A 13,474-nucleotide genomic window follows, 5' to 3' on the forward strand; every position below is an offset into this window, starting at 1 on the left:
GGGGTACATGGGTTACCAGCCCTCCTGCCCCAAATCCCAGTGGATGGGATGCTGCTGCCCCACACCCTGATGTGGTATGGGGAGGTTTGGGGGGCTGAGGGGGGTTTTGGGAGATGGGGGACCCCCCCTCCACCCCCAGCCTCTGCCTTGGGGGTGATGTAGGGTCTCTGCCCCACAGCTAGGGTGGTGTAGGGTCCCCTCAAATGGCCCCAAGGCCACCCCTACCTGCAAGGTGCCCCAGCGAGGCGGGGAGGCCCCCGGACTCCTCCTCCTCCAGCTGCTTAGGAGCCTCCAATGAGTCCTGGGGACACCCGGGCGGCCTCCCCTTCTCTCCCTTCCCCTCTCCCTCCTTCTTCCAAGTGAAAATGGGAGAGGAGAGCCAGGCAGCGGGGCTGCCTTCCTCCCCTTCTCCTCATCCTCTCTCAGCCGATTCCAGCCGCAGCCTCAGCCCGACGGATGGAAAAGGGAACCCGGACCCCAACAGGGGCATCACCAGGGTGAGCTTTGGTGGGCAGGGGGCTGCTGGGCTGGGGGGGCTGCCCCATCCCCATTCCCTATGTACCCCATAGTGTGCTGCCCCTTCCCAGCCCCCCCATTCCCAGCTCAGGATTCCTGGTGGGATTAGTGGGGATTTGGCGTGCGTGAGCCGGGAGCTGCTGGGTGCTGTGGATCTGGCTACCGGGCTTGGGGGGGGTGCTTGGGGAGAGACGAGGCTCTTGGGGCTGGGGTTTGGGCACTGGGACGTGCTGCTGCTTCCAGGGATGGGGGCACAAATGTGCTCATCTGCCCCGTTGATAGCATTGTCCCTGCTGGGTTGGGGGTGGCAGGGAGCTGTACCCATCGGGGGGCTCCCTGGGGTTGGGGTCTTGGCTTGGGACAGGGACATCCCTGTCCCTCTCCTGCTAGGAATGGGGCAGTGCCCAGCACGGTGCTGATCCCCCGTCCTCTCCCCCAGCACCTCACCTTCCCCCTGCTCTCGGTCACCCTCCTGGTGTCCTTCGGCTCCTCCATGCTCTACGGCTACAACCTGGCCGTGGTGAACTCGCCGGCGGTGGTAAGGGATGGGGCGGCCTTGCTGGGAGCAGGGCATGGTATTGGGACCCCAGCCCCATGCCAAAATGCTGGCTTTGCCCTCAAACCTACCCCAGAGAGAGCAGCCCAGGGGCAGGAGCAGTGTGTGAGGGATGTGGGACCGTGGGTTGGTGTCACTCCCTGGAAGGCAGGGCTGGGGAAGCCCCCAGCAGCTGCTCCAGCTCTACGTGGCTCCCCTAAATCATCCTTAAACCCCACTGGTACCGAGGCTGCCTGAGCAGCCAGACCAGCACACCCCAATCACCCTCACCCGTCACCTGCCTTGCCCTGCGTTTCCCCTGGGGGGCTGCCTTCCCACCTCCCCCCTTCCCCTACCACATTCGGTGCCCGTGTCTCCCTCCGCCCCGCAGCACATAAAGGATTTCTACAACGCCACCTGGTCCCAGCGCTACGGGCACGGGCTGGCCCCCGGCCCCCTCACCCTCCTCTACTCCCTGACCATCTCCACCTTCGCCCTGGGCGGGCTGGGGGGCTCCTTGCTGGTGGGGCTGCTGGTGGCACGCTACGGCAGGTAAGGGGGTGGCGTGGCACGGGTGGCCCCGAGGGCAGGGATGGGGCTGGAGGGGCTGCCCCGCTGCCTGTGCCCCCCTAGGAGAGGCACCCTCAGCCGTAGCTCTCTGCTCGTCCTCCTGGCCGGTGGCTTCATGGGCTTCAGCCGGGAGCTGGGGTCCCCCGAGATGGTGATCATCGGCCGCTCCATCACGGGGCTCCACGCAGGTGGGTGCCACCCCGCTTACAGCCCTTACCCAGGGCACCAGGGGGGCTCTGTGGGGTCGCCTCGCTGGCCACAGGGTCCCCTGCCGCAGCTGGTGCTGAGTAGGGCAGGGGGTGTGCCAGGGGGGTCCCTTCTCCTGGCTGCGTCTCCCATCCATGTCCCCGCTCCCCAGGTATCTGTCTGAGCGTGGTGCCCCTCTACCTGGGAGAAATCGCCCCCAAAAACCTGCGGGGCTTCCTGGGCCTCATGCCCAGCATCTTCATCTGCCTGGGGGTTTTCTCCGCGCAGGTGCTGGGCCTCCCGGAGCTGCTGGGCAAGGTGAGCCTGATGCCCTCAGCCTGCTCCCGGGGCCCCTGCTCTGCTTTTTTTGTGACAAGCCCCGTTCCAGGAGAGGTACTGGCCCCTGTTCCTGGCCGTGGTGGTGGTCCCTGCCTCCCTCCAGCTCCTGCTGCTGCACTGCTTCCCCGAGAGCCCGCGGTACCTGCTCATAGACAAGAATGATGTCTGTGGGGCCACAGAGGGTGAGCGGGTGTCCTGGGAGGGGTTATCCAGCTCTGGGTGCTGCTCCAAGGCCTCCTGAGACCAGATTTCAATCTTGCAGCATCCTCTCGCACCCTGCCCTAATAGCCCAGCCCCAAAACTTCCCAAGAGCATGGTGCCCATCACCCTGGTGTCAGGGCATCTCCCTGGGGTAGCTCAGCCTCAAGGGCTCAGGGAGTTGTTCTGGTCAGCTCCAAACCCTCCCAAACCTACCCCGTGCCATTCCTACGGGCGTCCGCCCTCCTCCACGAGCCCCGCGCTCCCCGCAGCGCTGCGCCGGTTCCTGGGGACGCCCGACGTGCAGGACGCGGTGCAGGAGATGAAGGAGGAGCAGCGCTCGCTCTCCTCGGTGGAAACCACGTCCGTCGGGCAGCTGCTGCGGGACCGCGCCGTGCGCTGGCAAACGCTCTCGGTGGCGGTGGTGAACGCCGGCATGCAGCTCTCGGGGATCGACGCCGTAAGTCCTACGGGGTCCTCGCCTCGAGACCCGGCTCTGCGGGGACAGAGCTGAGACCTGGCAGCTCGTTGCGCCCTCCCCGGGTGCCTCCCTGCTCACGCCGAGCCCCGTCCCCGACAGATCTGGTTTTACACCAACACCATCTTCGAGAACGCGGGCGTCCCCCGGTCCCAGATCCCCTACACCACCGTGGGCACTGGAGCCATCGAGGTTGTGGCGGGGTTGATCGGGGTGAGTGGTGGACGGACAGATGGACAGGACGGACAGACGCAGCCCTGGGGGCTTGTCCCCAGCATCCAGCACCATCAAACCTGGGGAGGGGGGCAGGGGGTGGACGGACCCCAAATACCATCTGTGCCACGGCGCTGCCACTTTGCTGGGTGGTGGTGGGGGCAGAGGGGATGGCAGGGAAATAGAGGGGGGGGGAGAATGGGATGGGGAGGGCTTGATTTTGGGGGTCACGGCTAGGAAAGGTGGGAAAATGGGGAGAAGATGGAGCAGGGAGGTTGGGAGGGACGCCAGGCGGGCAGCAGGGCTGGGGCTGAGGGAGGGGGCGAAGCAGTTTGTTCTGGCTCCCGATTTCATTGTCACTTGGTTAGCAGAGCCGCACATCCCCATCTGCCCCCCAGCCACGCACCGGCCCGCCCCGGGGGCTGGCAGCCCCTAACCCATCCTGTCCCCCCCCCCCCGCCAGCCCTCATTTAGCTGGAGAGTTAGCACTGGGCCAGGCAGATTTATGGCCCTCGTCCCATCTGCGAGTGTCACCCGGGGCCAGCCCGAGCCACCCGGCACTAAATCCGCTCCCTGACAATTAGAGAGATGGATGGGGGGCGGCCGCTCCCAGAAAAAGGGGGGCAGAGCAGGGGCCGCTCCCCTCGCCCCATAGCTCAGCCCCCAACCCCAGCAGCCCCCAGCCCCTTTGCAGGGTGCCCCCCAGCCCCTGGCGTGCCGCCCAGCCCCGCAGCCCCCCCAGTGCTGGGGAGCAGCCCCGCCAATGGCCCCCGACGGAGGTGCCGAGATTGGTTATAAAATTGCAGGCATTTGTTCTGCTGTCAATACCCTGCCTGCTCCGGCGGCCGCCGCGCCGCCTGCCCGCATCCTGCATCCTCTGCCCCCAAAATCCACCTCTGCTCATCCAGGGACCCCGCTCGCCCTACAGCCCAGGAGCAATTCCCATGCTCCCGGCTCCAAACGGGATGGGAAAAACCCTCCGGGGTGTCCCCATCCCCTAGTGCCGCCAGGAGCATCCCACACCTGCTGCTGGATCTGGGGTTCAGGGGATGTCCCCGTCCCCAGGGGGGGTTCCCATTGCTCCCTTGGTTTCTTTTCTCCCTCGGCAGTGCTTCACCATCGAGAAGCTGGGCCGGCGGCCCCTCATCATCACCGGTTTCTGCGCCATGGGTGTCTGCTTGGCGGGCATCACCCTCTGCCTGCTGCTGCAGGTAGGGCCCAGCCACCGCTCCTGGGATATGGGGCAGGGCTGGGAACGGGGCCCTGGGCACCTAAATGAGGGCTGGGTATGATGAAGGGATGGGTTCTCCCTGGGGATGGGGGTGTGTGAGGAAACAAGGGCCGAGCTGGCTCTGCTGAGCAAATTTGTTTTCCCTTCGAAGTTAAAGGGAAGGAAAATTCAGAGCAAAGAACAACAACAAAAAAAAAAAAAAAAAAAAAAAAAAAAAAAGGATCAGAAAAATCTTGCTGCTTCTGGCAGCTGCTAAATGCCAGGGCAGGTGGAGAGCTCGGCAGCCTCCTCCCTCTGACTGTCCACGGGGACATCCCAGCACCACTGAGCTTTGCCGAGGCCAAATCCCTCTCATTTTGCCCCAAACCACCCATGACTCTCCTACATATTCTGTGTCCCGTGGACGTGGTCAAGGCCACCATCCTCCAGGGCCACTGCTGAGCTGGGGATGTGCCCCGCTGGTGTCCCAGCGCCCCGTGTCCCCTCGCAGACTGCCCTGCCCTGGATGCGCTACGTCGCCGTCGCCTGTGTGGTCGGCATCATCGCCGGCTTCTGCATGGGACCAGGTGGGTCTGGGGTCCCCAGGGGCTGCGGGGCAGGAGCCGGGGCACAGGGGGAGCAGGGAGCAGTGTGGATCTGGTTACCCAAAGGTGTAACCCGCTCCCATCACGGTCTGGCTGGCGAGCATCCTGCTGTCCTCGGGCAGGTGCGGGCGCAGGAGCTCGCTCCAAAAGCAAGGAGCGAGAGCTGGACCGCTTTACCCAGCTGATGGATTAGCCGAGCTGTTAGCGGCTCTATCATTCATCCTCAGCCCAGACTTTATTCACTGTAATTACATCTTTAATTAGGATTTTAATGGCTCATTGTTCACAAACAATGATGAATAGGACTTTTAAAACAAAAAAATACATATCTCTATTCCGGGCGAGCTGTGAGTAAGAGTCCATCAGGGGCTCTGCTCCTCCTGGAGTTGTTATCACTTTGCTCCCTTGCTTGATCTCTCCACCACAGAGCCCTTCCTAAGGAGGTCCTGTCCCCGACATTGGGACCCCAGGCAGGTCCCCATGGCAAATCCAGCCCCTGTGTGCTGGGGACATGTGTTGGACCCCAAATCCTGTCCCCCAGCTAAGGGACAGTCGTGGACCCAGGAGCGGCTGGGTCCTCCCGGGAGAAGTGGCCACAACCTGTGCCCAGTTTTTAAAGCCTCAGGCCATCATTTTGTGGTGCTGCTGTTTGCTTTCACAGTAAGAGCTGGGAAAATCTGGCTGGAAATGGGCATTTCTGTGGGCTGCGGGAAATTCAGATGCTCAGAAACGTGGTTGTTCCTTTCCTGCCTAAAGCAGGCCATAGCATCAAAACTTTTATCTGTGGGATAGGAGGAAATTTTGTAGACTGTTTTGACCAAGGAGGCTGTCACCCGGGGTGCCCGAGGTGTCCCGACACCCCAACCCTGCCCTGTCCCCTCCCTCCGCAGCCGGCGTCCCCTTCCTGATGACGGCCGAGCTCTTCACGCAGTCCCACCGCCCGGCCGCCTACGTCCTGGGGGGGTCCCTCAATTGGCTCTGCAACTTCACCATCGGCTTCATCTTCCCCTTCCTGCAGGTACCAGCCCGGTGGGGGGCTCTGGGGTAGGACGGGCGCCCCCAGGGCATCGCAGCACCCGCCTGTCCACCCCATCCCTGCTGTCTCCCCGTCCCCAGATGTCAGCCGGAGCCTTTTGCTACCTGGTTTTTTGCGGCGTCTGCCTGCTGGTGGCCCTCTACGTCCACCTCGTCGTCCCCGAGACCAAGAACAAAACCTTCGTGGAGATCAGCCGCACCTTCGCCGCCCGCCGCGCCGTCCTCCCGGCCTGCCGCGGGGCCACGCTGAAGCTCCGTGGCTACGGGGCCTTGGAGGGCAGCCTGGAGGGGTCGGGGTCAGGATCAGGATCAGGATCAGGATCGGGATCAGGATCAGGATTGGGATCAGAATTGGGATCAGGATTGGGATCAGGATCGGGATCAGGATTGGGATCAGGATTGGGATCGTGCTCCAGCCTTGCCTGACCTCCCCACACTCTGGGGTGCAGCAAAGCCCCGGGGTGCATCCCAAAACTGGGGATACTGGGCAAACAGGGACAGGCACTGGTCCGGAGTGGTGCCCAGTGCCTGCTCCCAGCCCCTCCACCCTCCAGCTGAAGGGACACCGGTGACAGCAGGGTCACAGCTCCCCGGCATCGCCACGTCCCCCTCCGCCTCCCTCCCGCCTCGGCTGCTCTCGGCAGCAGAACAGAGCGGTAAATATGTGCAGCATTACATATGTATAATGGAGTGTAAATAACCCCAAAAAGTGCATTGTAAATAGACTCCAAGTTTATCCTTTATTAATGAGGCACTGAGTGCCCTGCTGTTTTAGAGCAGCGAGACTTTCATAATATCAAAACCTAAATTACACTTGTGTCTCTCATTCCCAGCAAACGACAGCATCATTTCAGGCCTCTTTGCCACTTGTATTTATTTATCCTGGTATTTATTTATCCCTCCCACCCCGCGTGCTGGGCAGCTCGGGAGATGCCCCCTGCCCTCTGTATGGGAGGGAACGACCCCCCCGGGAGCAGCCCCAACCCTTGGGTCCCTTCGTGGCCGAGGGACGTGGCTGTTGCCCCATGGCCAAGGGCTGCTCAGTGCTGGCTGGCGAGGTGGGACAGGACTGGAAAACCTGGTAGGACCCCCCCTGCCCATGGCTTCAGACACCACCAGAGCCTCAGGTCCCCCATTTGCAAGGATAGCAGGTCACTGGCAAAATCCTATGGTGTCTTTTGGGGATATTCAGTCTTTTGGGGACCTTTTTGAGCATGCCGTGCCAAGGACACGTCCATGCTCCTTCCATCAGGACCTGTGGGGGCAGGAGGAAGCCCCATGCTCATGGGATGCCAGCTTCTCATTAGCTTCATCATTAGGATATTGGGGCAGGATCTCTGCTTGGGGCTGTTGATCCAAGCTGGCCTCCTATGGGGCAGGTGTCCCACTGCCCAGCTGGCCATGAAATGTGGGGGCTGCTCTGCGGTCACCTTGTGATGGCCACGGGCAATGTCCCAAGCAGGGACTGGTGTCCTCACGGGGAGGGGAGAGGCAACAGGGTCCAGCACTGCCCAAACCCACAGGAAGGGTTCGGATGCACTCAGAGGTGACCCAGAAGGACGATGTCTCAGGGATGATGTCTCAGGGGCTGCATCCCCTAGAGGAGTCCAAACACACCTTGAGGAAACGGAGAAACTGCAGGGAAGAGTCTGGGAAGGGACTTGATGCCTGGAATTTCTCCTGACCCTATTAAGTTTTGCAGAATCAAAGGTGAAGATGCCTTCTTGTGATGTGCTAAGGGTGGGGGAGTTTAAGAATTGAGCTATAACACAAGGAAAGCTGGAGCTCACCCCAACCAAACTGGGGTAGGAAAGAAGGTCCCAGACACTTTGAAATGTGCTCCTCAAGGAGCTGGTGATGCCAAGAAGAGTTCAAATCCTACAGGGAAGTTTTCCTGCCAGGTGCCTGGCTGAGGGTGAACGCTCACAGCCGCACCAGGGAAATGATGAAAGCTCGCTGGGGACACCCTGGTGTCCCTGTGCCAGTGCTGGTGGCCACAACGAGTGTCCCTGGGGCTCCAGCAGGGATGGGGACAGTGTTAGGGGCAAGCTCATGGGATCCCAGCAGCCAGGAGACCCCAGAGACACTCAAGTGCTGGATGCAGGGGTGCACTGCCTGCAGTGGGGGCAGCTTATTTATACACCCAGCTGCTCATTTGCGCAGTAAAAACACTGCAGGAGGCTAAAGGCTGGGAGCATCATCCCCTTTGGATGTGGGGTTTGTCCTGCACGAGCCCCTCTGCCCACCCCAGTGCCCAAAAGCTGGGGTTTGAGAGGCTCTGGCCACACGTTGGGGTTGGTAAAAAATGAAGCGATGGCTGGAGCTGCCCTCAGCACCGCTGGGTGGGAGGCTGTGAGCACAGACGGGGGGGAAAAAGAGGTAAAGGAGGGGGACAGGGCAGAAGATGGAGCTGGGGAGGGCAGCCTGACCCTGCTGAAAGGCAGCACCAGGGGTCCAGAGGGGGAGCAGCAGCACGGGGAAGGGGCAGGGTCTCAAGGGGCACCAAGGCAGAGGCTCAGATCACGTTGGGGAGCAGAAGGGACCAGCCTGAGGGCTTGCTCGTACACACCTGGACCTGAGAGACCTGGAGAGTGAAGGCTGCGCCCCCAGAATTAGGAAAATCCCTAGGTGAGCCATTTGGGGATGGGGTGGGAGGCTCTTGGCACAGTCCCAGGCTGTGCCTTCTGGCTGGGAAGGGTGATTTCGGCCAGGAACGGGTCCTCGTGGCTGCTGGATTTGTATTAATGCTTGCTTTGCACACCCTGATGGCACGGGGAGCGTGGGCAGCTGAACCCACATCCCCTGAAAGTGCAGAGCAAGCCCCAGCTGAGCCCACTGGTCACACAGCCTCCAGCCAGGTGCCTTTTATTTGCAAAGAAAAACCTGAAATGCCTAATTCCTTACCGAGATGTCCTGGGTAAAGGGCACTCAGCTGAAACCCAGCACTTCAGCGGGGAGCAAAACACCGATGTGTTTCGTTGAAAGCCTAAAATATTTCCTCGGAGCCAGCCAGCACCCCACCGAAACCTATATACGTGCACGGAAGATGAAATATTTAAGGGTACGTTTAGAAAAAACGTATTAAATATGGAAAAAGAACAACAAGCATCCTGTGTTATCGGCCGTGGGTCTCCGGGAGCGGTGCCCGTGCCTGTGTCGGGGTGGCCGGGGCGAAGGTGCCCGGCGCAGGGTGCGCGCCAGCAGATGGCACTCCTGGAATTTATTGCTACAGCAAGCTGCCTCTCGGAGAGCAGTCATGTAGGAGATGTCCTATTATATGGGCAGTTGACTTTAATAGTCATTGTGTGCTTAAAGCACAGCAAAACAACAGTGGGAAAAAAAAAAAAAAAAAAAAAAAAAGAGGAGGAAAAAAAAAAAAATCCCCACTCCACTTGGATGGCCCTTTTCCCCCCAGCCCTGCTAGTCTATTTGTACAGTAAATTAAAAATATGAATCACTTCTCTCTACTGCCTCCCCAAACACTCATCCTGTCAGGCTCTGTGTTGTCTTCATTTGTATTACCTTAATTTAATGTTAATTATGTTCTTCATTTACAAAGAACAAGCATTTACACTCCCCGTCTGGGGATTTTCCACGCTCGCGGTCTCCACAGACGGGGAGGCGGCGGCGGGGAGGGGGCCGGCAGCGTCCGGGGGGGCCGTGGGGAGCGGGGATGCTCCCGAGCCACCCCCAGAGCGGGTGCTGGTGGCGACGAGGGGCGCCGTTGCCTTCCCGATTTATGGAAGAGCATCGCTGCCACGCCGCCAGCCCCCTCGTAAATCCTTTTTAAAAGGTCCTCGGCCAAGGGAGGGTGGTGATTTATGGAGGGGGTGCAGGGAAAGGGGTGGAAATGGGCAGAAAGTGCTCGGCACCCCCCTGTCCCGGCAGCTGTCAGGGGAGATGCTGCGTGCCTCAGTTTCCCCAGAGGAGCTGGGAAGAGCTCTTGTCCCAAAGCTGGGTGATGGCTGAACTTTTGGGGGCATTAATAAAAAAGTGTGTTTCTGTACAAAAGGGCTGGGTTTCTGAAAAAACACACAAACGCCCCCAAAACCTGACTTTCCCATGTTCTCTCCCACAGCAAGGAAAAATGGAAATGAACTTAAACAAGAAGAGCAACCAAAAAAAAAGCCTTCCAAAAGGATCTGGGACCTCTCTGGGACATGGGACATAAAGGGAGGGATGCTCCATGCGCAGTCCCCTTGCCCCCTTCTGCGCTCAGCAGGGTTTGGGAGCATCAGGGCTCACTTTTGGGTGTGCAAATCGGGCTTGTACCGGGACATCCTGGGTGCTGGGAAGGACGGGGGCAGAGCTGGCTGAGAGACACCACCCCGAACCTCAAAACACCCCCAAAATAATTAAAAAAAAATAAAAAATAAAAATCCATCCATTTTTATTCTCAGTTTTTACAGAAACCACAGAAAAGCACAGAAAATCACACCCACTCCCCACGAAAACCCCCTGACCCCAATCACCCTCCGCTGCCCACCCTCCTCCCCATCCCACCCCTCCCCATTTCCATGGAAACAGCCAAATATCAGGGGGCAAAGCCCAGGGCACCCCTGGCCACCAAAACAGCCCCAGGGCCCGGGGCAGGTCCCATGGGGGACACCGGGGTGTCACCTTCGTCCCCCATCCTATGGGGCTGAGGCCACTCAGCTCATCACACCAGTGCCGGGATCACCGTAAGGGGGGGTAGAGAGCTCATTAATAGGGTCCCCTTATTAACACCGACCCTCCCACTGTGCTCACCACCCCAAACCCCATTTAAACGGGTTTCTGGAGCACGCTGTTGTAGGGCCACGCTGTTCTAGGGCCACGGCCCCACACCCGCAGCGTCCCCCTCCCCACGCAGCCACGCGCTCGCATTTTAATTAATGACAACGGCGGGGTTTTTTTTGGTAAGGTTCGGGGTTTTTTTGTTGTTGTTGTGGTGTGTGGTTTTTTTTTCCTCTCTCCCCTCATAAGTGCTTTAATGCGTGCGCGCAGCCCGGCTGATCCCCACAGCCATGGAAATATTAGGTTGACGGATGTGGTCTGTCGCCAGCGCTCCCTCCACGGGTCCGCCTGTCAGCCCGCCGATGATGACATTAACACGGGAAGAAAGTGATGACAAATGCCCGTTATCAGGGAACGAGGCCTGTGACAAATCGCACGGCGCCTCGCGAGCAGCCCCATTACGCTGTAATAAAAAAAGATGGATGGCTCGGCGCACCGGGGCCCCGCGCTAATGCGATTTCGCCCGGTCTCTCCGGGTTCTAATTAAGGCAGAAAACGGAGAACGAGCAGGAGTCCCCCGTCCACCCCCCCTCCCCAGACCCCAAAATCCCCCCCTCGCCCCGCGGAGGTGGGTGCTCGCCCTTGGGGTTGCCCCTAGGAGAGGGGTTTGGGTGTGGAGGGTGGAGGGCTATGGGGGGGGCTATGGGGTGGAGGGGGCACCCTGTGGCTGCCCCTCCTGTGCCGGGGGGGGATCGAGGTGTCTCCGTGAAGGGTGAAGCAATAAGGAGGGGACACGGCCACTGTCAAGTGCGTCACTCGCAGGCAAATGTCACCTCCACCATCTGCTGTGGCACGGGACGTGGTGGGGGGGCTGCGTGGCACGGAGATGTCACCCCCCGAGAGGAGGCTGGGCCACAAGGGTCCTTGGGGACAGCGTGGGGACAGCGAGGGGGTGGTATGGGGGGGGATCATTGGGACAATCTGGGAAGCAGCGGCTTGCTTTGGGGTGGAAGCAGGTGTTTTGGGGGTGTCAGACCCCCCATATCTGCTGGGGTGGCCACAGGGGACACGGAAGGGCACAGGGCAGCTGCTGTGCGCGGTGGCTGGCTGCAGCAGGACTTATTTAACCTGTGCAGGCTGTGCATCCTGCTCCGTTCCTGCATTCCTTTTACTTTGGGCATCCCCAGAGCTCCGGGCAGCACACGGGGATGGGACACACTGGGATGGGACAGGGGACACCGCTGTCCTCAGGCACCCTTGGTGATGGAGAAGGAGGGTGGCCGGAGCTGTGCCCTGCCCAGGCTCCGCTCCGTGCTGCCCCGAGCTGCCCTCCCAGGGTGTTTCTTTCTCCAGCACAGCACTGGGGTTGCTTGGGATGGATGCAAGACATCCCTGTCATGTCCCGGGGGATTTATCGGTCACTTCAGGGAGGGTTTTTTGAAGCTCCTGCTTATTTACCGCTCCCCGTGTGTCTCCCATGCAGCGCAGGCCTTCCAAGGAGGTTTTGACCAACCTGAAATCTTGCTGGAGCAAAACTGATCCCAGTTTATTTATTTATTTATTTATTTTTCAGCCAGAGTTTCCTAGCCCTGTAGTAAAAGCTGCTAGCCTGGAGCTGGGCTCACCTACCGGTACTCATCAGCTTTTACATCCCACATCTGATTTTAGGGTTGCTCAGAGTGCGAGCTGAGCAATATCCTCCGACCGTCCGCTCTGACTGCAGCCCGCAGTCCCTGCTGCTGTCTGGCAGCACAGATTTAACCTGCTCTCCCTATGCCAGCGGCAAAAATAAGTGCAGAGGCCATGGAAATTATTTCAAACAAATCACCTCCGCTGAGAGCCAGCTGGGAATGCACCAAGTGCTTCTGCAGCACGGTCAGACCGGGGGACTCGCCTCCCGAGCTGGGATGAGGTCTGGGGGGGACCTGCTGGGGGCTGATGCGCAAGGGGGCTGCAAGCCACAAGCTGCAGTTACCCGAATCCAGCCTGGATTCAGGCTCTAAAGGGTTTAAAAATAAATAAATCACTGGCACGATGTGAGCTGTGTGTGTCAGGGACCTGCTGCTGCGTGTGAGGGCTGGGAGCAGTGTGCTGGGGAGGGGATGCTCGTGGGGATGTGAGATCTCAGGGAAACTTAGCACAGCAAAGAATTACCTGCACCAGGTCCTCGCTGGGCTTTTAACCATCACGAAGCCTCTGTTCCTCACCACGAGACACCCCTCCAAGCTCGGTGTTGCTGGCCCAACTGGTAAAACAGGACGAGAGGAGGGCAGGCTGGGCACCGGGGCCGATCCTGCCCCAGGCTCGGGGTCGCGGTGACACTTCAAGACAGAGCCTCGGCAGCCTCTGCCCTGTGTCCCCCCCTCCCCGGCCCCCCACCAGCCACTTCACTTGTGCTGTAGCTCTGCTGACCTGCCATCAGTTATAGTGCCTGAGCCAATGTAGGAGGTCAGCGCGGGCTGGCCCCGACATAAATCAGCTCCCGATGGGCAAGGAGAGGGGGGCACGGCACTGACAGGCACCTGCCACGTGCTGCGGGGCTCCCCTTGGTGCTGGGGTGGTCTGGGGATGGAGACAGCTCCCCTCCAGCCTCCTTGTCCTAAGACATTTTGGCATCCCTTATCAGCATCCCATATCAGCATCCTGTATCTGCATCCTATGTTGGCATCCTGTATCAGCATCCCATATCAGCATCCTGTATCAGCATCCCATATCAGCAACCCATATCAATCAGCATCCCATATCAGCATCCCATATCACCATCCCATATCAGCATCCCTGCTCTCCTGCTGAGCCAGCTGAGAGGGTTTGGGCCATCCCCCAGGGGATGATGAAGCCCTCCAGGTTCTCCCCCTTCTCCTGGACAAACCCTC

General features: G+C 59.9%; 1 protein-coding gene across 1 annotated transcript; it reads left to right on the forward strand.

Annotated features, from left to right (window-relative positions):
• Positions 1–365: 365 nt before the first annotated feature.
• On the forward strand, positions 366–6,311 carry LOC309880118 (solute carrier family 2, facilitated glucose transporter member 9-like; the record flags this gene model as incomplete). Its single annotated transcript, XM_082764647.1, has 12 exons — positions 366–497; positions 956–1,054; positions 1,443–1,603; positions 1,685–1,809; positions 1,980–2,125; positions 2,196–2,328; positions 2,617–2,804; positions 2,925–3,035; positions 4,145–4,246; positions 4,757–4,832; positions 5,741–5,868; positions 5,967–6,311. 12 exons carry the CDS (start codon positions 366–368, stop codon positions 6,309–6,311), a joined length of 1,746 nt encoding a protein of 581 aa, XP_082620773.1.
• Between the last annotated feature and the right edge of the window lie 7,163 nt (positions 6,312–13,474).

The sequence above is a fragment of the Aythya marila genome, assembly GCF_965140915.1.
Source record: "Aythya marila genome assembly, chromosome: 7".
Taxonomy (NCBI): domain Eukaryota; kingdom Metazoa; phylum Chordata; class Aves; order Anseriformes; family Anatidae; genus Aythya; species Aythya marila.